Below are 27,222 nucleotides of genomic sequence, written 5' to 3'. Positions count from 1 at the left end.
TTTGTTGCTTTACTGTCTGAATGATACATGTTTGACATATGTTGTATTTTTGTTTGCCATAAACCATGTTTTCTTATGCAGATGAAATAGTAGCAGCAACTGGCAATGAATCAGTATTCGTGCAGCCTCTTGATCTTAGCAGCCTGGAGTCTGTTCGAAAGTTTGCTACTGCCATTAAGTCTTCAGAGAAACGTCTTGATGTGCTGATACACAATGCAGGTTGTGCACATGCATTTGGACCCAAAGCCACAGAGGATGGACTGGAACTTACTATGGCCACCAATCACTATGGACCGTTTCTACTGACACACTTGCTGATTGGTATTTTTTCTTATTCATTGGTTACTTTTAATTATATTTAAAAGTTTTAACAAAATTGTTAAATATGAGAACTAATGAACCTTTCTTATTCACTTTGTATCAACAGTAGACAGTATGTGCTAGTTGGTTGTGCTTAACCAAGTAATGGTCTGTTTAACGGTTAGTCACAGGAGAAGTGTAGTAGTAGTAGTAGTAGTAGTAGTAGTAGTAGTAGTAGTAGTAGGCGGCGGCGGCGGCGGCGGCGGCGGCGGCGGCGGCCATAATAACTTTGCAGTCTTGCACAGTTAGTTTTGAACATTTACAAAAATATCACGCTATGCATAGAATGAATATGTACAAGTAGCACATTAGATACTATTATATAAATATTTATCACCATTATTATACTGAGGTATGCAAAACTTGAACTATTCATAACACAGCTCGGAAATCTCTGAGTGGCTATAAACATTTTTCAATTAATAAGTTTCAATTTACCTGGAAAAATATTTCCATGGAGTTGCATTATATTATTTGGCAACATAGTACAAAATTTTCTGCCAGCATCAAGTGGACTATGATCTGTAGTTCTGATAGTTTATCAGATGTTTCAACTGTAGATAGTGATACAGTATGACATTCGTTATAATTCAACAAGAACTTCATTATTGTCCTTATTCAGTCTACGTTTGTTCATTGTTAAATATTCTAGATCAGTTTAGAGTTCTCTTTGTTTTGTATTGCTAGCTAATCATTAGGGCCCCGGCCAATGAATGATGTCTCACAATTATAGTTCATTAGCTTTGAGCTTTGCACTTGTGTTAAGTCATTAATACTGAAAAGAAACAAAAATGAACTGAGAATACTTCCTTGGGGAACTCCATAGTTGACAATTTTGTATGCTGATTTTACTCCTAGGATTTTTTACTTTCATACTTATAACACAGTTTAGTGCACTGTCTTATATGTCGGAGATATGAACATATATAAACTTTAGTGCTATTATTCTTATATCATAAATTTCTAATTTGGATAATAGTACCTCATGAATCACAGAATCAAATGCCTTAGGCAAATCTAGAAAAGCCCCAGTGACTTTGTTTCTGCTGTGGCCACCCGCTTCGGACATTGTAGCACCTACTGCATCGGCATCCCACTTCACATCCAACCTACACAGGGTGCCTGCATCACAGTGCGTATATTCACCAGGAAAACCTACATCATCTGTGTTGTCAACACAAATATTTACTGGAGGCCACAAAACAACACCAGGTCTCCACCAACGGCCGCCAGGGACCGCTACCCATTCATGGAGTGTGCAGAGTAGCTTCACCATAGGTTGCAGCTAGCCCAGAAACTACTTTGATACACTAGGCATGTGATCAAAAATAGTTCCAGCATATACATCTGCAAAATGGGCTTTGTAGGCGGCACACTGCTGGCAAAGGGCAGTTTGACACACCGCTTGGAAGTATAAAGTGCTGCCATCACGGCAACCATAGCCAGACGTCTCTTCTAGCTGGCTGATCTCTTGCAGGTGGACTTGGTATAGTCGACAAACATCTTGACATTATATAATTGTTTGATTGTGGTCTCTCCCTGTGGAGAGTGGGTCTTTTCTATTATTATTTGTTATTTTATATTTGTAATGATCCACAGTTGGAATAGTCTGTTGTTCTTTTTGAGATTGTATTACTGATTCATTTTGGTGAGTCCTATTGTTTTCAGATTTATTTTTTCCCCATTTCCATTCTGCTAGTGCAGATACTTCAGTTTCCTTTATCCAGTGTGTTTAGCTGTTTGTGGAAAAAAAGTTGCTATTGTTGTGGAACCCATGCTGCAAGTTGTTTAATAGGTTGTATATACAAAAGAAAGATTCTATTTGGTGTAGAATTACCCTTTCAAGTTACTTGACAAGTGTTGAAGTAAATGAAATTAGCCTGTAATTATTTTACACCAATTGTATCTCAGCAATTTTTTAATAGTTTACAAAAGGTCCCGTGCCTAATTGAACTGCTTATTAAATGTGATATTGATTTTCATTCAGTTTTGCATACCTTAATTAATGCAGATGATATATCATCCCCGCCACTGTATGTTTTTGAGTTTTGAGATTATTTTCATTACCACATATTCTGTTGTGCCCCTTAGGAAATATGAATTACTCATTTTAATGGAGTTTATTTGTTGTGTTTATTCTATTTCTTCTTTGTATGCATTACCAAAATGTTTTCTGAATGCCTCACGTACTGTTTTAGACTCACCTGCTAACATTCCATTTTCTTCTGTTGTTATATTACTGCATCTTGGATTCCTTTATTTGTGCATTCTTTGTTTAGTATATTCCATGCTGTTTTACTAACATTACTAGATTCGCTTAACTATTCAGCGTAATAGTGTGTTTTTAGAATCTCCAGGGATTCTTCGTACATTTTTCTGGTGTTTTAGAACTTTGCTAGGAAGTATTGTAATTTTGTATCTCTGAATAGCACACATAGGTCTTTAGTCTTTTCCTTTAATTTGTGGCTTTCTGGAGGAATTTTAAGATATTTCATGTACTCTGATTTCTTTAGTTTATTTTGGTTAAGTATCTCATAGAAACGGTCCATTTTTCATTGATATCATCTCATCTGTATATGTTCTGCCAGTCTGTGTGTGTGAGGTCCTCATTTATAAGTGATTAAGTAATTTTGTGATCTGTCTTAATCTGTGTGGCTAGAGTTGTATGGTCCAGAGGCACTTTTCAATACTTCATACTAGTAATTCCTTCATATTTAGATTTGTAACAACATGACCAATGCAAGATTATGAATTAGATGTTGTTCTGGTTGGTACTAAATTTATACAGATATTGATGTAGCAATGTAACAATTCAGATTACCTAAGATAATTTACATTCTTTGTTAGTCAGTTTTTACATCTCTTATTGTTAGTTTATCCAGAAATTCATCTAGATACATGCAGTTTCTGGGTCTTCAAACTCTGTGCCATTGCCTTTTAAATTCCTACCCTCTCTGAACAATTTCATAGATTGAGAGCATGTGGCACTTTTGATAGTTAATTGCCTGTTGGCTGAGGACATTATACTTTTTGGCCAACCTGATACATACATTCCACACCAGATTTTGTCCTGTCTCAATTTTCATGTAATCTATTGCAAGGAAAATACAATATCAAACTGAAAAAATGCACATTGTCATAGCACAGGTTCTCTGTTATTGTGCTAAAGGTAGGAAGGAGACCATAGCAAGTCTAATACCGAGTGTTCTCTAAATCAACGTCTTGTTGTGCACTGTGCAGTTTGAGCCACAACATTATGAGACTGATATTGTAGCAATGCAGAATACATACATCACCCATGAAGTGACAGTATCTACTCTGTTTGTATGCATTGCAGCAAATTTAAAAGATGAGTAAGAGGGGTCAGTAGCTGATCTTGTGTGGGGTACTAAAGAGGGTCCCAGAATACCACTGCCCTGGATGGAGTGTGCAAAGTATGCATGTATGCATTTTTCTCAATATGGGCATGTTGCATGATTTAGAGTTCAGTATTGTATCTGGCATCGCCCAGGAAAGTTTCATGCCTGCAGTGAATTGCCTTACTACAGCTGTTCTTCTCTCTCTCTCTCTCTCTCTCTCTCTCTCTCTCTCTCTCTTTCCGTGCTTTAGATAAATGCCACCAGAAGCTGTTGTTTTGATCAAAAACTCTGTACAAAGATGGCGATGCTGGAAAAATTTGAGTGCGAAAGTTATTTTCTTGTTTAAAAAGTGGGGACATGTTAATTGATGACAAATCTCATTCTGAACGTCTGCTGCCCAAACATACAAAAATGTGAAGAAAATTTGTGAATTTGCACCTGAAAACTGACAATGAAATATTGAACACATGGCATAGTTGAATGAATAATCTTGGACCTCAGTTCAGTAAACTTTAGCCGAAGACTTAAGAATTAGAGTGGGTACTGCCAAATCCGTGGTATGAATTCTGACTGATCAGTAAAAAGATCAGAGAATGGAAGCATGCTTTGCTCTGGAAAAAAAAAAAAGCCCCAAGCTGAACCAGAATGTTTTATTCGTTGTTTTTGGTGGGGAGTCATGGTACCACATAGGATCAAGAAAATGCAAGGAAGGAGATATCAGCCATCACTACAAATGGGCATGAAAATGTTTCCAACAATGGATTCACAGATTGGACAAACATATGGTGTGTAATGGAAAATATTTTGGAGGCAATAAGGTTGTTTAAAAGTATTGAAAAACATAGCTTTTAAAAGAATCCTTTACTTCTACCTCCCTCGACGTTATTCTTGTCCAATATAATCCTTAAGTTTCATACTGGTCACTGGCCAGAGGACAGACGCGTGATGTGCCATCAAAAAGTAAAGTTTTTCTTAAAGAATCTTTATTTATTCATCAATGCCATCTCCTTCTGAGTAATCCTCCTTGTATATAATTCAGCTGTACTGTTGCTTGTTCAAATCTTGGAAGCACTTCTGGAACTCAGTTTTTGTTGTGGTGCTCAGCTCCTCCAGCAATTCTGTTTTTATCTCATCACTGGTGACAAAATGACGTCCTTTCGTGGTTCTCTTCAGCCTCGGGAATAGAAAGAAGCCAAAGGGGGCCATGTCTGGTGAATACGGTGGCTGAGGCATCATAACAGTTTTGTGTTTTGCCAAAAAATCATGAACGAGCATTGAGGTGTGAGCAAGAGCATTATCCTGATGCGATTTCCGTGAGTGATTTTGCCTCAATTGTAGTTGTTTTCTTCAGATTGCTTCACGCAGATGGTGCATAACTTCCAGGCAGTATTCATTATTGACCATAAGGCAGGAACTCACAATTCACTATCCCATTGTAATCGAAGAAACAGTGAAAAGAACCTTCACACATTATTAAACTTGCCAAATTTTTCTCGGTCTTGGCTCTTTAGGCAGTTTCCATTGGGATGATTGGGCCTTGTTTTTGATGTCATACCCCTGTGCCCTTGTTTTGTTACCTGTTATAATCTTCTGTAGAAGTTCTGGGTTGTTGTCGATTTCATTCAGCTATTCCTGAGCAATGTATACATGATGTCGTTATTGATTAAGTTCAATAATTTCAGAATAAACTTTGGTTCTACACATATCATTCCTAAAACGTTGCTTAGCATGAGGCACAGGATGTGCTGATATCATTAGCAACATCTATGATGGGGATTTGGTGATTTTCTAGTACTGTTTTCCTTACTACTTCCACATTGTCATAAGTAATTGATGTGCTAGGGCATCCAGGGTTGCCATATCTTCAACATCTTCTCAACACTCCTTGATGTTTGTACCACTCATAAACTCTTGTCTTACACATAGCAGATTCCACAAAGGTCACAGTCAACATTTGAAATGCTGTGCTACACTTTATTCAGCTTTTCAAGCAAAATTTGATAGAAATTATTTGATCCATCTTTTTCGAAAGTAAAAATTCGACGAGCCCTCAAAAACACGTAGAAGCTTTTCATCTGTCAACAATAAACCAAACATTCAAAACAGCTGAAAACACACATACATCAGAAACATGTGTACCATCAAGATAAGAAAAATTAAAAATTGTATCAATAAAGCTTGCGAAATTCTAAAATTCCTGTTACTTTCTCATCACACCTCGTATAAATACCAGTCTGGGCTATGCAAAGCAACTGCATGGGGATTTCTAAGAGAAAACTACAGAAGAGCTCTTCCATGCTAAGGACATGTACACTGAAAAATCAGCCAATACAACTGAAGAGACTGTACATGAAGAACTCATGTTCAGTGGTGGTAATCTCTTGACACTGGAAAAAACTTAAGTAATAAGACAGTATTGCATCAGTTGCTGTTCTGTTTCTGTAGTTGTACTCTTCAGATACCAACAGAACCAGCCATTGTACCTTCTAATTATCTGACCGTAAAGCACCACTCCTAGTCAACGAATGCTTCTGAGTCGTGAAATATCAGTCTTCCTAGTTCTGTGTTCCTATTACCTGTCTTTATTGTCTACCTCTTCACCTACTGGTAGTGCTACTATGATACAAAGCAATGATCTGAATCCCGGTCTTGCTCACATAAGCCATCCCTCCCACAATTCAGCCACCAGATATAATTATTCTACTGGAAACAAATGTGAAACTTTGTTTGTCAGTGTTCGGTTTCATTCTATGACAGATATTTCACCATGGGTCAGGATTTTTAATTGTGGTCATCAAAACTTTATCACTAGATTGTGAGTGGAAATTGTCTTAAATAACCCTTTATTTTATATTTTAATGCCAATCTCTAATTTTTCTTGCTTTTACATGTACATTTGAAATAAAAATGGTATGTGGTAAGAAAAAGCTGTAAGAAGAAAATTGTAAAACAGGTATGCTAAACAGTAAATTCTATATTCCAGATCTCCTGAAGCAGTCAGTGCCCAGCCGAATTGTTGTTGTGGCCTCAGAACTCTATAGATTTGCCAAGGTTGATCTACAAAATGTAAATCCACTGAAGACTTTCCCTGGCTACCTTTACTATGTGTCTAAATATGCCAACATCATGTTCACATTAGAACTTGCCCGGAGACTGGAGGGAACAGGTAAGTGGAGCCACAGATAAATTGGAAAAAAATAATGTTGCTCTCAGCAAATGTTTATGGGAGCATAAAAAGGGACTGTAATTATTGTCCAAATTCATCAGAATTGCAAAACTTAATCATAGAAACTGCCTTTCTGAGGGTTTGCAGAAAATTTCTCCCCCTTGACACAAACATTTGCAAAAATTGAAAGGCTACATGTGATAATGAACAGATTAGGAACATGGCAATACACAAATAATTGGGATTATAGAAATGAATACAATCTCCGTGAGAATTCAGTATTATGTGAAGCCTTCCATGTGGTGCAATATAACAGCCTCTAAACACAGTGTAACATGAAATTGATGTATGCTAGTGAATTACTCAACCTGCAATGTGTATGAAAGTCCACAAAGTCTGAAACATGGCTGTTGGAAGACTATGATCAGTGAATTGAACAAATTACTGACTGTGTGACCAGGGTAGCAGTAGTAGTCACAGTTCTTTGAAAAAGTATTGCAGATACCCTGCTACATTTGGCTGGCTGTTGTCTATAATGTAGCATGTAAGTGTCAGTACATGAGAGACTTAAGCTGGCTGATAAGTTTGGAGTTCATATTGAACACACATTTTATCCTACTGTGTCCCAAAACGTACATGTTTATCGTAGCTGTCAGTCAGTATTGTAGACTGCCAGACTGTAATCACTTGGTAGTTTATGAGTACAGTCATCGTTGTAGGAAATTTTTAAATGGACATCACCTGAAAATCCTACATTTTGCCTCACCATGTGTCGCCATAGTTATATGCATTTGTTGTGTCTGGCTACTGAAAACTGATGCAGTGGTGCGAATACCACTAGTTCACCCTATGTCAGATGGTGCTGAACTGTTGACAGACAGTTAGACATCTGGTGCAGTGCTCTGGCTTCGAGCCAACACTTTGGTTGGAGTTGTGTGGTCCATTGTGGCCATGTGAACAGAATGGCAGTCAGTACATGCTGTATTCACATCGCATGGACCTTTATCCTTGCTGCAGTAAATGTACATAATTATGACATGCTGAAAAGTAATGCCTCAGAATTTTTAATGTGAAAATCTTTAAATCTTTTTGAAATAAAACAAACATTATTAACATTCTACATCTGCATTCTTCACGTCTACGTATTTATTTCTCAACGTAGTCACCCTGGTGACGAACACATTTCTCCCAGCAAGAGACCAGTTTGTTGATACTGTCACTGTTAGATTTGACTTTGTTGATGGAGCTGCAACCTCACATCAGCTTGCACCGCTTCATCACCATCAAAGTGAAGTCCTCAAAGACGTTCTTTCTGTGTTGAAAAAATCAGCTGAGGTCAAGTTCGGACTAATGGAGGATGATCAATAACAGTTTGCCCCAAGAGCCAGAGTGCTGCAGATGTCATAGGGCTCATGTGTGGTCTGGCATTGTCACTCTGAAGGAGAGGGTGCTCGATGTGTGTACAGACTCTTTGAATTCAAAAGTTGATTACAACATTACGTATTACCATGTTACATGGTAAAATTTGGAGCCCTGTAGCAGCAGAAGGCTGCAAATAGGTAGATGTGAAGAATAAAGATGTAGAACATTAATAATGTTTGTTTTTTTGTTTCAAAAGCTTTAAGAGTTTTCACATAAAGAAATTAGAGGCCTTGCTTTTCAATACACCAACATAATTGGGTTTATTACAGCCTGCATCTTTGCCTTTTCCATCCCCATTGTAAAAGTTAAATTTTCAAAATGGTCAAGTGTTACGCTCTTATGAAAAAGATATTTGTAGTAACACACTGGCTTCCATTGAACTGAGATATTGTAACAGTGTTTCAGTATCTATCTACCAGCACACAGCACTTACGAGTTGTGTATGATGCAAGGTGACAGTTATTGAACTGTATATAAAAAGCGCAAATATGTTACAAACTACAGCATGCACACACTTTTTTCAACAAGTAAATGTCACTACAGATATTTGGATATAGGTTATGACATGTTCAATATTCCTGCCATCATTGGTGATGATGTGGCACAGATGAGTAGCGATTTTGCAAGACCCACTGAAGTGTCAGAACATTGATGCTGTCAATGACCTCTTGAATGGCTGTTTTGAGCTGAGCAGTGGTTTTGGAGTTATTGCTGTACACCTTATCTTTAATATAGCCCCACAAAAAGGAGTCTCATATGTTCAGTTCCTGAGAATATGGCGTACAGTCGAGGCGCATGTCAATGGCCTGTAGATACTCCAGAGCCAGAATGGGGTCCCCAATGTGCTCCTCTGTGACATCACTCTACTGCTTCGATGGGGTCGAGCTAAGTCTTGCATGAACCACATCTTGTTGGAATCACTTTGGATAATGGGGATGAAATTGTCTTCCAAAACATTCACACAAAACCTTCACACACTGTTTGGTAGTCACCGTGCCTTCAAGGAATATTACACAGATTATTCCGTGACTCGACATTGCACGCCACACAGTCACCCATTGAAGTTGAAAAGGTTTCTTGATTGTGAAATGCAGATTCTCAAATGCTCTGATTTTGCTTATTGACGAATCCATGTGAATGAAAGTGGGCTTTGTTACTAATCAACCATAATGTGCATATTAATTCCCATCATGCCCCCGCAGCCAACCATGCAGTTTGAACGTCCAAATGCAAACCATTCAGAAGTTGTGACAATTTTATTTCGTGTAGCTGAATAATTGTAACCCTGTATCTTTGAAACATTACTCTGTGTTTTGTGTCAGTTCTTATAATAGGAAATGAAATTCTCTTACAGGAGTCACTGTTAACTGCTTGCATCCAGGCATGATTGACTCGGGAATATTTCGAAATGTGCCTTTCCCACTGAATCTACCCATAAAACTGATTGCAAAACTATATTTCAAGGTAAGATTTGTCATTCACGAATATCTTAAATTCAATTTGTTTAATTCATTATTTGGTGATCCAGAATGAACAACTTAAAGACACCATTTTGTTGTGTTTTCGAGCAATGTGAAATGATAGAGGAAGACTGATTAGGGTATGAAGGTAGGAACTGAAACAATTTGTAGAATATTGACATCATGTGGAGTGTGAAAGAAACTATTTAAATTGCTCTCTTCTGTTTGTTGTCTGTCCATTACAACTATCCAAGTTGATAATTCTGACTGATTAACCACCTATTTATTTTTATTCTAATTCTATGTATTCGCATAATGTAGCACCATATAACTTTTATATATACATGAAGGTCAAATCTGCATCAAAAGGAACAAGATTTCAGTCTTTTGAAGCAATGAAAGAAAAAGCAGCACGTAGCATCAAGGAGCTGAAAAAGGAAGACTTCCAATACTGTTTCCATCAATGGCAAATACACATGGAGCATTGTAGGGATAGAGGAGGAGAGTATAGTGAGGGTTACAATAACTAAATATGTACATTTTTTAAATAAAATGCTTCGCAGCAATAGTCCCATTATTTTATAGCCTCATGTAAGAGAAGCTAATTTGCACATCAAAATAAAATATCCAGTAGCATGTATAAACACACAGTTCCAGTGTTACACAATATTTCCATTCCCAAATAAACGGAATACAATTGGGAAATGAATACAAACTCGTGAAATATTATTAATATCTAGACAGAAAAAAGATAAGATTGCTACTTACCATGAATATGGCACATTAAGTTACAGAAAGGCACAATTAAGAGACAGAGCTTTCGACTACAGCCTTCGTCAGAAAAAGAGAAACACACACTGTTCATTCACACAAGCAAGCACATTCACACAAGCAAGCACACCTCACTCACACAAGACCACCAACTCTGGCAGCTCAGGCCAAAGTGATAGTTGCATTCTGGTCCAAGCTGTTGGATTTGGCAGTCGTGTGTGAGCGAGGCATTTGTTGTGTCTATGAATGACGTGTGTTTCTCTTCTGATAAAGGCTTTGTGTAAGTATCTCTTTAGTTGTTCCTGTTGGCAGCTTAACATGTTATTTTTACTGTTTGTAGCAATCTATCTTTTCCTACGTTGTTGATATTCCTACCTGGAGTTTCCATTGTTTGACTTGTAGGTGGATAGATGCTCATGTAATTATGTCTGTAGCAAATCTGAAAGATTATAGCAGAGAAAATGTAATTATACGTCCAACAAGGATGATACAAATGAACAACCAGTCATGTGAAATGCAGTTGTTTTCAGGGAAAATGGAAGTATTAGAGTGCGAGAAAAAACTTGTAGCTCCTCAGCCAAAATTCCAGAAATTTGGAGATCACTCGACTTACTCCACATTTACATGTGAAGCAGTAATTACCACTTACTGTGAAAATGGTAAACCAACGGGATAATGAAACTTAAGTTACAGCAAAATGGATTGTTAATTAACGGAATTAGATGTGGAGTATCAGGGACACAAGTTCACCTTCCAGTTACCATCATGACGCAAATATTACACTTTGCTACAATTCCTAGACAAATTAAGAACTTAAGGACAAATTGGTCAATTGAATATTGCAACACGTGCAACAATGTAACAAGAAACATAGACAAAATACAGTTACTTTTGTTGTATCAATGAAAAGTTTAATCTCGGTTTATGTGTGCAGCTTACATTTGTTCAGAGCACAAGATGTCTCATTCAAATGAGGCAACCATCCATCAGATACCAATAGAGTGGATACGAACTCGTAATAAGTAATGGAAGTGGAAAATGTAAATAATGTAAGTAACTGGGACAAATTGACTAAGTAGATTAGTTAAACTATGATGCAAGACTTAGGCTGAGAAGCAACCCAGAAAACTGTTGCAGAATAGTTTTTTAAAATGTAAGACAGGTATAGACTAATTACTAAGTGGAAAAAAAGGAAAGACAGGATGGATATCTTAAAAAGGAGGCATGCGCTGTGGCACAGGATAGTAAGGGATAGGAAATTAGAAAATTTAATGAAAACTGGTATTCCTACAGGGAATATCAATTTAAGCAGCTGAAGCAGTATGCTTACCGGTATGTCGCAAGTGGGTTGGACTTTTAACACATTACGACACTGTTCACCGAGTGAGAAATACACAGCCGGCAGAAAGAAAAATGTGCCAGAAAACCAAGGGAGGGGAGCCAAGCATATTCATTAGCTCGTAAGACACGGTGCAAGAAACTCGATCGCTTACACAAGCATTTGTAGTGAGGATCTGATGCATCAGTTAACAACCTGTTAAGATAATATTGCAGAATGAGGACAACACGTGGTCATTACGAACTGAGCCGCACGTTATAGCCTCATGCTAGCTCACTTTAAATACTCCAGTTTTCCAGCTCCTGTCAGTTGGCCATGGGGATTGAGGGCTTCCACAGTAATGGCTCTCAGTTTTGTGTTTATGATACTGTAGTGAATCTGTGTGCTAGATGCTCCAGCACAGTCTACGAATGAGCGGAAGGTGTACTTGTGATGATGGTCTCCACCTGATGAACTTCATGCTGCTTGCTGCCTGCCATCTACTGATGGAGACTGACTGTCTCCCGACAACACTATATCACAGAATGCCGTCCCCACTGGACCAGAAAATTAAGCCAGAAAGCTAGTTATGAGGCCTCTTGAGGCCCTTGTTCCTATTAAACACCCAGGTGCTGAAATCTACTAGGCTGGTAGGGAAGAAATCAACTGACCACATGACTACTGACACTAGGTACATCGCTGATGGGTCATCGAGGATTGTTGCAGATTTTTGAGTGGGACTGATGACACTTCAGCAGCCAGCGCAAGACCAAACTTTCATGTTGGGCATGGCCACCATTTGCCAGACAGCAACACACCGCTGCACAGAGACCATTGACACCATTGTGTGGGCATGCGAATTCTGAGATGACGTAAACAGACATCAGCCAGAATAAAACGCGCAGCTGTGTGAAGAATCAGTTGGGGCTAGTATGGGAGAGCAACAAATTGTTAACATAGAAATAAATGATTGAACTTTTAATAATGTTCTCAAGGTGTATACAGTATGGGACAACCGGGAGATCCGGGAAAAACCTGGGAATTTTTTCACCCGGTAGAAAACTGGGAAAAACCCGGGAATTTTTTAGAAGTCCGGGAAATTATTTTTCTAGTTTTCAGTTAAATTTTTGCACTTGTGACTGTTGAGAAACAATACTAAGGATATTATAATATTGCAGAAATAAAACATGAACCAACAGGAAAATTAAAGAGACATTTGGAGAAAAGAGAACCACTTGTATAAATATCAAGAGCTCAGATAGAAACCCAGTTCTAAGCAAAGAAGGGAAAGCAGAAAGGTGCAAGGAGTATATAGAGGGTCTATATAAGGGTGATGTTCTTGAGGAAAATATTATGGAAGTGGAAGAGGATGGAGATGAAGATGAAATGGGAGATATAATACTGCATGAAGAGTTTGACAGAGCACTCGAAGATCTAAGTCGAAACAAGGCCCCGGGAGTAGACAACATTCCATTAGAACTACTGATGGCCTTGGGAGAGCCAACCCTGACAAAACTCTACCATCTGGTGAGCAAGATGTATGAGACAGGCGAAATACCCTCAGACTTCAAGAAGAATATAATAATTCCAATCCCAAAGAAAGCAGGTGTTGACAGATGTGAAAATTACCGAACTATCAGTTTAATAAGTCACAGCTGCAAAATATAACACGAATTCTTTACAGACGAATGGAAAAACTGGTAGAAGCCGACCGTGGTGAAAATCAGTTTGGATTCCATAGAAATGTTGGAACACGTGAGGCAATACTGACCCTACGACTTATCTTAGAGAATAGATAGAGGGAAGGCAAGCCTACATTTCTAGCATTTGTAGACTTAGAGAAAGCTTTTGACAATGTTGACTGGAATACTCTTTCAAATCCTAAAGGTGGCAGGGGTGAAATACAGGGATCGAAAGGCTATTTACAATTTGCACAGAAGCCAGATGGCAGTTATAAGAGTCGAGGGGCATGAAAGAGAAGCAGTGGTTGGGAAAGGAGTGAGACAGGGTTGTAGCCTCTTCCCGATGTTATTCAATCTGTATATTGAGCGACCATGGAGAAGAAATAAAAACTTTGAGGTTCGCCGATGACATTGTAATTGTGTCAGAGACAGCAAAGGACCTGGAAGAGCAGTTTAATGGAATGGACAGTGACTTGAAAGGAGGGTATAAGATGAACATCAACAAAAGCAAAATGAGAATAATGGAATGTAGTCGAATTAAATTGGGTGATGCTCAGGGTATTAGATTAGGAAATAAGACACTTAAAGTAGTAAAGGAGTTTTGCTATTTGGGGAGCAAAATAACTAATGATGGTCGAAGTAGAGAGGATATAAAATGTAGACTGGCAATGGCAAGGAAAGGGTTTCAGAAGAAGAGAAATTTAACGAGTATAGACTTAAGTGTCAGGAAGTCATTTCTGAAAGTATTTGTATGGAGTGTAGCCATGTATGGAAGTGAAACATGGACGATAAATAGTTTGGACAAGAAGAGAATAGAAGCTTTTGAAATGTGGTCCTACAGAAGGATGCTGAAGATTAGATGGGTAGATCACATAACTAATGAGGAGGTACTGAGTAGAATTGGGGAGAAGAGAAATTTGTGGCACAACTTGACTAGAAGAAGGGACAATTGGTGGGACATATTCTGAGGCATCAAGGGATCACCAGTTTAGCATTGGAAGGCAGTGCAGAGGGTAAAAATCGTAGAGGGAGACCAAGAGATCAATTCACTAAACAGATTCAGAAGGGTGTAGGTTGCAGTAGGTACTGGGAGATGAAGAAGCTTGCACAGGATAGAGTATCATGGAGAGCTGCATCAAACCAGTCTCTGGACTGAAGACCACAACAAAACAAAAAACATGAACGAGAGAGAAAAAAATAAAATAAAACAAAACTCAAGTTGCAAAAGAAATGCCCCACATACAACAACAAACACAATGCTCATAAAAGCGTCTGCGAACAGTGAAATGTGTCAAAGGCTTTAGGAAAACTGTGCATTGCTTCATAACAACAAATTGCTTTCGATGTGCGTGACGTCACAACTGTTTACATTAGATTCATTTGAGCAGTTGCGAGCAGGCTCATGCATATGCGCAGTTGAGTTGTGCATGTGTAGTACCTTCTCCCACTTCTAGCTACAGAAGTGTGGCTGTTAACTGTATAAGCAGTAGCAGCAAGATGCTACCTGGAAAAATTTTACTGTTGCATGCAAGGTGTCGGATTCACTGGGGGGAAACCAGGGTATCTGCCCCAGGCGGCAGTTTTGGGTTGGGGGGGTGGGAGTGCAAATTCATATTCTTGAGGGGAAAAAAACTGTTTCACAAAGCGCCTATTGTCCAGCGTGTGTTGGTCTATCGATTATCCATATGATTTTGAAACACATTCCTGCTGGTTTTTGAACATATGCTAAGTTTATTTATGAATGAATTATAAGTTGATTTTTGAATGAGTGCATAGTGTATGTCATGTCTCTGCCATGGAATCCCCATCACATGTAGAAATAAACATTCCTGCAGACAGAAGGGGATGGGGCTATACGAGCAGAACGGAATAAAGCCATATGGGTGAATGCCAATTGCTGTCTGTCTATGTGGTTGACTGGGTTTGTGAATGATCACCGTTGTTATAATTACCAGCTAAATCCATAGATTCAGACTACCAGAGGGGAAGTAAATGACTGACAGGTAAGAAAGATTATGGATTATCTTCTCAGTGTAACCAAGAAAATGAAATTTAGTTAGAAAACTTCTGACCAGACCACTACACTAGTAACGGCCAGTTGTACAGACCCTGGTAACAGCCGCCTAAGTTCTATTCTGGGAGTAGTGTGGAAAAACGCGTTGTACGAACACGTAATAACACCTAACCGAAGAATAAACGTGGGATAACTAAGCCATTGATTGTGGCAGTGTTAGTGAAGTTAACTGGAGAAAAACTTTTGACACTGGCAGGAATAGTTACAGAATTGGTGATGACAAGATTGTTTGTTAGAAAGAGGAAGGAGAAGAAACGGGGACATCACACAAATTATGGAAAAATATGACTATTCCAAATCTATATAAAAATTTCTAACTACTACTTTTTGATCTCATGCTTCAGAAGCTGGAGCGTATGAATGAAATGTAAAACTATTTCCGAACATAAAGCTTTTTGCTCGTAGTAGGCCTAATAGGCATTTCATATTGGTGCTTCATGAATTATGTTCTGTCGTGTCACAATTGCTGCAATACTAGACAGGCCTATTTCGTTTTATCTGCCAGACAGTGACAAAACTCATGTAATCAGACGGAGAAACCACACCAGTCTTGGGTACTGTTTGTATTAACATCTTTTTCAGTATTGGACACTGACATTGTTTTTTCATGTAGCAAAACGTTTGGTGAAATGTGATGAGATAATATCCTTTCGCAGAAAGGAAAGCACACCATGTAAAGCAGCAGTAACAAGGTTAGACAGAAAAAATGCTAGCATTTAAGGATTGAAGAAATGTGTACTGTCTTGCTTGTCACTTGTCTTTATTGGTTTCAAGTCACCATTTCCTTTCCTTTGGACCTTTGTTCAACTTCGTGTCGACCTTGTTACTATGGATTTGGCGATGTTAGTGGCAGAGGGTGGCCAGATGCCCTTCTTGTCGCCATCCCGTGTTGTTATTTTTTTGCTTTTGGCATCTTACCTTAAATGCTCAAGGGAAAAGGGGGGGGGGGGGTGGCACAACTATCTAGTATTGCCGTGGTTCGGAAATATCGTTGATCTGGTGCTAATGCACAGAGCAGTCTGGCTTGTAGGGAGGTGGATAGTCTCCGCGTGATCTGTGTTTACGTTTAGTGAGTTTGCTGTTTCCTCTTCATTTATTGCTCTTACGTCAAATGAAAACAAAATGGATTTCTGTGTCTGGGAGCTATCAAGTGAATTAAAATACATTCACATAATTATGGAAGGATAAAATATGTTGTGAGTTTCAGATTTTATTCCCACCTGTCTGACAGTCAAGCATTAATCGCCTTGCAGAATAATGAAGTTATTTTTGTCGGTTTGCTAAAGAAATTTCGCTTTTGATAATATTTTACGCTGAGGCAGTCAATTTATTTGAAACAAAATGTTTAATTCCACACTATTGGCTAGTTTAAACTGCTCATTGCATTTCAAAATTGCATCTTTTCATCTTCTAGCATGTATGGCATTATGCCACAATAAAGAACCAAACATGAGATAATACAGCACTGGTACTCCAAGAAAATTTACATCTGAATCTTGACATAAGAATGTGCACTGGAAGCCGAATTAAATGTTTTACACATACAAACATACAGTCTTCCTGAGTCATCGTAGCTGCGCAAGCTGGGTGACGCTTGCTATCTGGCACTCTCTGGCAGCTGCTGAAACGAACCTATTTCTAACAGGTTGCGGGGAAATATTTCAGAAGGTTGTTTGAAAAGCATTACTTTCAAAGTAAATTTCCTCCTATGCAAGCTGAACTATGTGCGAGAATGTACGATGAATTTCTTAAATCACAAAGTGTTTGACTCTCATTCAAAAATCAACTCTTTGTGGATGAACATTTAGGAAAATTTTGAGCCCAGAAGATCAGACATTTATGTCGTTATTAAAAATTTTACTGGCACATTTGTGTGATGTATCTTAATGTGTAACATGCACAAAAAGATCAATATTATATGTGAAAGCTTAGCGTCTCATGCAGCTTATTAAACTTAGAGACCAATATTACATGTGAAAGCTTTGCTTTGCGTGTAGCAACAATATGTATATTAATTTGAACCATTAACTTTTCCAATTTGTATATACATGCTATTTAACAGTGATATTGTTATTGGCTGACTACATCATGTGTCCTACGCTGTGAATAACCATTGTAATCTGCTGGCGAGATCACATGACACGAGCTATGACTGGCTTACTTAAGTGCATCACAATCTTGATTTCAATGCTTCGGAAAGTAACATGCAGTGTTTGGTGGAATTGAAATTTATACTTTCTGATAAAGAGGACATAAAATCCCATCTGAGGCCTACGATCATTTTTATGTTAATAATTGGCAACCAATGCTGTACAATCACAATAAAGTCATGAGATGTTCAATTGACTCTTTTATTAGAACATGTTACGCGTTTTGGGATTACACCTATCTTCAGACATCACAAACTCCAACTCCAACTCCTTCCTAACCAACCAGGCGTACAGCCTTGGCAACTCAGTGTCGAATAACATATGACTCCGGCACAAGCAGTCTTGAAGTATATGCTCTGTGTGTTAACGGATGTAGACCTTAGTGCCAGTTGCTTTTTGCACCATCAGTTCTACATGACTCTCTCCCAAGTAAAGCAAACAAGCTCATCATTCATATTCTCAATCATACTACTTCAAACACTGTACACAAAGAAGCTTTATAATCTGTATCATATCTTCTTAATCTGTACTAATAATAAAACTGTTGTGTCCATCTATTTGAACACGCTTCTCCAAAACTACTGGAAGAATTTTAAAGAGATTTTCACAGGTAACTTAAGCACAACTTGAGACACCGTATAGGCTTTATTTCATGACAATCAGATCACAGAAAAAAAATTGTAATTGAAAGTTTTTTTGATATTAATATTATAAATGCAAAAGTAACTCTTGGTTGTTAAATGTTCAGCACTAACATGCTGAACTGATTTCTATGAAATTTGGTAAGGAGATAGCTCGATACCTTAGGAAGAGCATACGCTACTTTAGAAACTTTACATTATGCTTATTAGTTGGAAGAATATTTGGTGATCTAAGGAAAAAATCTACCTTTTGGAAAAGGTATTTATTCTTGACCTTTGAACTTGTTCATATTGGTGAAAATGGTTGTATTGATATGTGCTATGTGATATGATCCAAAGTAATGAATACAAAGTTTATACAATTTTCATTGTGTTTAATCCATACTTCCACACTCCTTGCTGCATAATGTACACATTGTGTAATGTGTAGCTGCTTCAGTAGCATGCTTAGATGCAGACTTCTGGTCATGCATGCACTGCTCAGCAGCAGTGCTGCACATGGCAATGCATTGTGCTTTGAGGCAGCTTGGGAGAGGGAGAACAGGGAGCACATCCATGAGCTGTGCTTACACACACAGGCAGACGCATAAGAGGAGTTGACCTTAATGCATGTAAAGTAGCTTATTTGCTCACCATCACTCATTGTAGCAACACTATAGATGTGTGAGTGCAGCTGCGAGTAACAGAAAGTACTTACATAATTATATGCCATCTCCAGATGCTATAACCATACAAATAAAGACTATTTAATAGCAGTTTACAAATGGGAGTTACATAGTTAATTGTGTACATATTTAAGAGTAAATTCAAAAGGTTGGTAGTATGAATCTGTACCCATAGCCAGTAATTTAAATAATGCTGTGCCATAAATAATAGTAATTAATTTTTGTATTAGTTCTTTAAAAATAACAGGATGATAATGGCTTCATTTTATGGGGAGACTCCTGAAAATGACGTACGTTTTCAACACTGATTAACACTTTCTAAATACTAAATCATGAACTCATCTGCAAAACATTAGAATTTGTTTTTTGTGTCATAGACATTTTATATCTGCATTACATTAATTACTAAGTAATCGTAACTTGTTCATAGAACATTAATTTTATTTCCAGACTCCGGAACAAGGGGCACAAACAACTCTTCATCTAGCTATATCAGAAGAAGTAGAAGGTGTGTCTGGAAAGTACTACATGGATTGCATGGTAAGTTCCAGAAAATCTTGAATAATATCGTGTAATGTTTATATTTGGCTGTTCACAATGGTGTTTGTCAACTGAGCTGGAATTGAAAAATCCTGTACAATACATTGGATTTTTTGAAATCTTGTTAATGTAGATTGCACATTTCTATGCGATATCATATTTGCTAATGATATAAAATTACAGCTTACGGCAGTACTCTCTAAAATAACACAGTGTCACCAATCCTGTAGTAATATAGAGAAGCTCTCAGGACCTTTACTTCGTCTCCTTTCTCTTACTGAAAGAATATTGGAAAATAGAATGATAGAAAATTTTGGAAAGTCACTTAGAACACCACAAGAAAATGTGTATAAAATGTTAACGCTGAAGATGGAGTACCAGAAGAGTCTAAATCACATACTTCAGCCACTGGTTCACTTATAGCCCCACAGGAATAAGTATGTAGTTTGTCTTGTTAGTTTCAGTTTTACTGCAAGTGTTCATAGTAGGCGCCAATTCTTCGTATGTAAAGTTATACGCTTCTGTGCAGAACTTTTAATATTTTTAATTCTGATATGTGGCTGCTACACGACTACTGAAGGAAATTCTGACTTTGAAATGAACAGTCCTTAAATATGAATGTACAAGATGCTTCTCAATTAATATTAGTCTTCAAGGAGTTGTTGAGGAGAATTGAGGAAGTTTTTATAAGGAACTTATGTCAACAAATGTGCCAGTTAGATGTAAAAGAAGATTGAAGACTGCATCACTTTCAAACCTCCCACTTCACTGTGTCTGTTGTGTGCATATTGTGAAGTCTGATCTGTGCGCTCTACAGGAGCCCATGGCATGGGCAATATTTCTAGCACTTCTATGTGACAGACATAGTTTTCAAAGTCAAAAGTGCAGCGCATTCTTGCAGCACCACATTCAACCCTCCTATTTGGAAGTGTACCAATTTCTCTCAGCCACTGTTGTAGTCAGATGAATATGTTATGTAACAATTACAGTATGGGCCAGTGATGACGCACACTTCCAGTTTGTGTGCATACTGTGAAGTGGGAGATTGGAAAGTGATCTGGTCTTCAAACTTACTATATATCCAAACTTTTTATTTCTGAATATGGGTTCTTTATCAAAACTTTATGTACTAATTACCCTCTACAACTCCTAGAAACCTGCAGTAGAAATTGTGAAACACACTGCCAAGCATGCTCAACTTAATTGAGTAATAACCTGTTGTTACATCAACTATTATCATTATTATTATTATTATTATTATTATTATTATTATTATATATTTGTTTATTCATTTATTTAGTTATATTTTTATTATTTTATTTACTCATCCAAGGATCATATCGCAATAATACAGGATTTGTTATCATAATGTAATGAAAATGAGTCGCTCCAGTATACATACATACAGAATATTCAGGGTGTTCAACTATTGTAGGTATGAACAGAAAGGGTGAATAGAGGACAATGAAACGAGTAGATAATTCTTACAAATATAGCTCCAGACCCCCCATGAACCATGGACCTTGCCGTTGGTGGGGAGGCTTGCGTGCCTCAACGATACAGATAGCCCTACCGTAGGTGCAACCACAACGGAGGGGTATCTGTTGAGAGGCCAGACAAACGTGTGGTTCCTGAAGAGGGGCAGCATCCTTTTCAGTAGTTGCAGGGGCAACAGTCTGGATGATTGACTGATCTGGCCTTGTAACATTAACCAAAATGGCCTTGCTGTTCTGGTACTGCGAGAGGCTGAAAGCAAGGGGAAACTACAGCCGTAATTTTTCCCGAGGGCATGCAGCTTTACTGTATGATTAAATGATGATGGCGTCCTCTTGGGTAAAATATTCAGGAGGTAAAATAGTCCCCCATTCGGATCTCCGGGCGGGGACTACTCAAGAGGACGTCGTTATCAGGAGAAAGAAAACTGGTGTTCTACGGATCGGAGCGTGGAATGTCAGATCCCTTAATCGGGCAGGTAGATTAGAAAATTTAAAAAGGGAAATGGATAGGTTAAAGTTAGATATAGTGGGAATTAGTGAAGTCCGGTGGCAGGAGGAACAAGACTTTTGGTCAGGTGAATACAGGGTTATAAATACAAAATCAAATAGGGGTAATGCAGGAGTAGGTTTAATAATGAATAAAAAAAATAGGAATGCGGGTAAGCTACTACAAACAGCACAGCGAACGCATTGTTGTGGCCAAGATAGACACGAAGCCCGCGCCTACGGCTGTAGTACAAGTCTATATGCCAACTAGCTCTGCAGATGACGAAGAAATTGATGAAATGTATGATGAGATAAAAGAAATTATTCAGGTAGTGAAGGGAGACGAAAATTTAATAGTCATGGGTGACTGGAATTCGTCAGTAGGAAAAGGGAGAGAAGGAAACATAGTAGGTGAATATGGATTGGGGCTAAGAAATGAAAGAGGATGCCGCCTGGTAGAATTTTGCGCAGAGCATAACTTAATCATTGCTAACACTTGGTTTAAGAATCATGAAAGAAGATTGTTTACATGGAAGAACCCTGGAGATACTGAAATGTATCAGATAGATTATATAATGGTAAGACAGAGATTTAGGAACCAGGTTTTAAATTGTAAGACATTTCCTGGGGCAGATGTGGATTCTGACCACAATCTATTGGTTATGAACTGTAGATTAAAACTGAAGAAACTGCAAAAAGGTGGGAATTTAAGGAGATGGGATCAAATAGGTAAAAAGACGAGGGCTAGTAGGAACCCTTGGGTAACAGAAGAAATATTGAATTTAATTGATGAAAGGAGAAAATATAACAATGCAGTAAATGAAGCAGGCAAAAAGGAATACAAATGTCTCAAAAATGAGATTGACAGAAAGTGCAAAATGGCTAAGCAGGGATGGCTAGAGGACAAATGTAAGGATGTAGCGACTTATCTCACTAGGGGTAAGATGCTGCCTACAGGATAATTAAAGAGACCTTTGGAGAAAAGAGAACCACTTGTATGATTATCAAGAGCTCAGGTGGAAACCCAGTTCTAAGCAAAGAAGGGAAAGCAGAAAGGTGGAAGGAGTATATAGAGGGTCTATACAAGGGCGATGTACTTGAGGACAATATTATGGAAATGGAAGAGGATGTAGATGAAGATTAAATGGGAGATACAATACTGTGTGAAGAGTTTGACAGAGCACTGAAAGACCTGAGTCGAAACAAGGGCCCGGGAGTAGACAACATTCCATTAGAACTACTAATGGCCTTGGGAGAACCAGTCCTGACCAAACTCTACCATCTGGTGAGCAAGATGTACGAGACAGGTGAAATACCCTCAGACTCCAAGAAGAATATAATAATTCCAATCCCAAAGAAAGCAGATGTTGACAGATGTGAAAATTGCGGAACTATCAGTTTAATAAGTCACAGCTGCAAAATACTAACGCGAATTCTCTACAGACGAATGGAAAAACTGGTAGAAGCTGACCTCGGGGGAAGATCAGTTTGGATTCCGTAGAAATGTGGGAACACGTGAGGCAATACTGACCCTACGACTTATCTTAGAAGAAAGATTGAGAAAAGGCAAACCTACATTTCTAGCATTTGTAGACTTAGAGAAAGCTTTTGACAATGTTGATTGGAATACTCTCTTTCAAATTCTGAAGGTGGCAGGGGTAAAATACAGGGAGCAAAAGACTATTTACAATTTGTACAGAAATCAGATGGCAGTTATAAGAGTCGAGGGGTATGAGAGGGAAGCACTGGTCAGGAAGGGAGTGAGACAGGGTTGTAGCCTATCCTCGATGTTATTCAATCTGTGTATTGAGCAAGCAATAAAGGAAACAAAAGAAAAGTTCGGAGTAGGTATTAAAATCCATGGAGAAGAAATAAAAACTTTGAGGTTCGCCGATGACATTGTAATTCTGTCAGAGACAGCAAAGGACTTGGAAGAGCAGTTGAATGGAATGGGCAGTGTCTTGAAAGGAGGGTATAAGATGAACATCAACAAAAGCAAAACGAGGATAATGGAATGTAGTCGAGTTAACTCGGGTGATGCTGAGGGAATTAGATTAGGAAATGAGACACTTAAAGTAGAAAGGAGTTTTGATATTTGGGGAGCAAAATAACTGACGATGGTCGAAGTAGAGAGGATATAAAATGTAGACTGGCAATGGCAAGGAAAGCATTTCTGAAGAAGAAAAATTTGTTAACATCGAGTATAGATTTAAATGTCAGGAAGTCGTTTCTGAAAGTATTTGTATGGAGTGTAGCCATGTATGGAAGTGAAACATGGACGATAAATAGTTTGGACAAGAAGAGAATAGAAGCTTTTGAAATGTGGTGCTACAGAAGAATGCTGATTAGATGGGTAGATCACATAACTAATGAGGAGGTATGGAATAGAATTGGGGAGAAGAGGAGCTTGTGGCACAACTTGACTAGAAGAAGGGATCGGTTGGTAGGACATGTTCTGAGACATCGAGGGATCACCAATTTAGTATTGGAGGGCAGCGTGGAGGGTAAGAATCGTAGAGGGAGACAAAGAGATGGATACACTAAGCAGATTCAGGATGTAGGCTGCAGTAGGTACTGGGAGATGAAGAAGCTTGCACAGGATAGAGTAGCATGGAGAGCTGCATCAAACCAGTCTCAGGACTCTCTCTCTCTCTCTCTCTGTCTGTCTCTCTCTCTCTGTGTGTGTGTGTGTGTGTGTGTGTGTGTGTGTGTGTGTGTGTGTGTGTGTGTGTGTGTGTGTGTTTATGCCATTTTTGTCCCCTTACGAAGGCTCTGAGGGGCAAACGATTCACCTCAGATGACGCCTCCTCAGATGACGACATCCAGCTGTACATGCGGAACTGGTTAACATCGCAGCCCTGGGGAATTTTATGAGAACCATTCACCTCCTTGTGTCTCAACAGCCAGGGTCAATACTTCTAACATAGAGGTACTGGTTTCTGTAATTATGCCTCCAGCTCGTTTCTTTTTGAATGCTCTTTATAGTTTGTTTGATATCGCAGTGTTTTATAGTCAAGTCTTGCACAAGCATAAGAATGTACTCAGTCTTCGTTGTCAAGAGTTTAAAGTGCCACTTCTGTGAACTATATTATGGCTGACGATGTACTTCTCCCACTTTGGAAACAAGACTGCCCTTCATTAAAAGGTTGTATGTAGTCATGTAACCCATAGGTCTATCTTTCATGATTGATAATATTATTTTTGATTGCACTGATAGTAGTGAAACTAGCCTGTAGTTTTCTGTACTCCCTGCATTACCATTTTGTACTAAGAGCTCAACTTATGCATGCTTTATATACTCTGGGAAAATACCTGAGTTATAGGACACATTTATTACATTTGTTAAGAGGGGGTTTCTTTGCTTTTTATTCACAGTTTCAGAGCAGAGACTGGAATCCCATCTATGCTTGCTGAGTTCTTATTCTGTAATTTCTGTATTGTCATGCTCACTTTGAGTTCTGTATGTGATTTGGGCAGTATCAGAGAGATAGTCACTTACAAAACTTAACATTTACTTCTATCGTCTTTGATTTGTTTATTGCTGTACGTGTCTAACTTTTCCAGTAGGCAAATATGAAAGGCACTCAATGAGTAATGCAACACATTTTCTTCTGAAGGAGGTTGGATTTATTCAGGATTTCAATACACCATATTATTCCCCAATATTGTGACTACAAAATGCTACTTTTCAACATAATCTCTATTCAGTACAACAGTTTTATGCCACCTTATTGGGAGGGCCTGTATACCGGCATAATACCACTCTGCTGGTTAATGTCAGAGCCAACATCTTGCTGCATCAATAATCTCCCCATCGTCCATTTAAGGCTTCCTGCAGAGTGCATCTTTCATTGGGCCAAACAGATGGTGCGAGATCTGGTAAGAACAGTCCAGGGTGGATGAGGACGAAAGCCTGATGAATTTTTGCGAGGTCCTTCAGGTACACAGGCTTATGGAGCCTTGCATTGTCATGGAGAAGGAGAAATTTATTTGCATTTTTGTGGTGATGAACACATTGCTGAGGTCACAGCCAGACAGGTTTTCGTGACCTTTATTGTGATGATGACAGATGCCTTGCCCAACAATTCGCCCTGCTTTTCATTCACAGCCAGGTCTCTGTACACATTCTGCAAGTGCCTAAGAATATCTGTGATGCTTTGGTTATCCACCAAAAGAAACTGTGACAGCTCTCTGCGTGGAACACACCTCCATTAGACTCCATTTTGAAGGCTGTGAATAGTGCCACTACCCATTAGAATGTCATGAAACTATGGTGGCTGAAGTGGGAATATTCCATGATGTCCCACAACAAATTCTGCTTTTTTGTCAATGGAAACACCCCTCATAATATGGAATGTTATTTTCTGAATTACACACTATTTTGTCACTGAATGATTTTTTTTTCCACTCCCTTCCCCTGCCCCTCCAGCAAACAGCAGCAGCAGCCAGATCATTATCCATACCTACTTTATCCCAGGTTTGTCAATACTCTAGAAGAAATATGTATTTTAAATTCCGAGCGGACATGTTGTTAGGCTTGCACAGCTTGAGTAATAACCTAGGTGTATGAGAGACAGCGAGTTTGTGACATCCATAGAAATTGAGTTCAAAAGTTAGAATATTACCAGATCTCTAATAGTAATATGGTGTGTTTTGTAAGAAAAGGAAAATTTCTTTACTATTATATAGTGTTCAATTTTGTAGTTATTTGTAAATATGTTCTGCAGCAAAAAGGAAAAAATGTTCATGTACTAATTGTGGTAATATGGTTAAGGAGGTGTTACATCTAAATTACATGTTCCCTTTTCCAGGAAAGGGGCCTGTCTCAAGGAGTGCAAGACATGGCTGCTGCAAAGAAACTGTGGGAACTGAGTGAGGATCTTGTGAAACTGCAACCGTCAGATCCTCATCTGTAATTTTTCACTGACTGTTTTTTTTTTCATCTTTTAAATGTTTCCATTGTTTTCATTTTGACTGAATTCCATAGTTGTAAGATCCTACATGAGTTACTCTGCAAGTATTATTTCTTTTGTTTAGAGTATGGTGATGCAAAGAGACTTGTAATGGCCAGTATCTTATTTATGAATAAAAGAATTCTGTGCCTTTTTGTGAGCATGCCTGTCTATCACAACTGGACGAATTGCAGCAAAAACAGTAATAAACAAATCTGAAAAGCCAGTGGTGTCTTTTGAAACTTTTACAATTTTCTTAAATTTCCTATAAAGCATACACACAAATCAGGAACATTCTGTTCCTGGGGAGAATCCATCATGCTGTAAGATACTTGAAAATATGCAGTGTGGTCATAGTGAGTGAATTCTGTTGTAAAATCTGCTTGCTATGCAAGCACTCTGTGTCAAAGCCATTGTTAAATCAAAACTTTGTTAGACGGTACATTTATGTCACCTAATTTGTTCACATAAAGAGTACTCTTTTTAAAACTAGATGTTCCTTTGAGTTTTTCTGTTTTGTTGTAATACCATTGACTTTAGTGGTTATACTTTGATTGAGAAATGAAAATCAGAAACCACTTGACAGTTTGAGATGTGCTCTTGTGAAACTTAAGTAATCCATAACATGTGTTGCATGAGAGGTCATCTCTGTCTTGGCTTTTATATCAATGTTAGAAGTG

The 27,222-nt window shown here is 38.3% G+C and overlaps 1 protein-coding gene across 3 annotated transcripts in view; it reads left to right on the top strand.

Moving 5' to 3' along the window:
* Positions 1-26,768, top strand: part of LOC126251533 (retinol dehydrogenase 14) — a 111,447-nt gene extending 84,679 nt beyond the window's left edge. For all 3 annotated transcript variants that reach the window (XM_049952038.1, XM_049952037.1, XM_049952039.1), the window contains exons 4-8: positions 82-321; positions 6,703-6,885; positions 9,662-9,771; positions 19,519-19,608; positions 26,402-26,768. In XM_049952038.1, the coding sequence (XP_049807995.1) occupies positions 82-321; positions 6,703-6,885; positions 9,662-9,771; positions 19,519-19,608; positions 26,402-26,506 (728 nt within the window). In that variant the 3' untranslated portion in view covers positions 26,507-26,768. The remainder of the gene's footprint in view (positions 1-81; positions 322-6,702; positions 6,886-9,661; positions 9,772-19,518; positions 19,609-26,401) is intronic.
* The last annotated feature ends 454 nt before the right edge of the window (positions 26,769-27,222 follow it).

Source organism: Schistocerca nitens, chromosome 4 (genome assembly GCF_023898315.1).
Source record: "Schistocerca nitens isolate TAMUIC-IGC-003100 chromosome 4, iqSchNite1.1, whole genome shotgun sequence".
Taxonomy (NCBI): domain Eukaryota; kingdom Metazoa; phylum Arthropoda; class Insecta; order Orthoptera; family Acrididae; genus Schistocerca; species Schistocerca nitens.
Note: the sequence above shows the minus strand (reverse complement) of the source record. Positions and strands in the feature narration are given on the sequence as shown.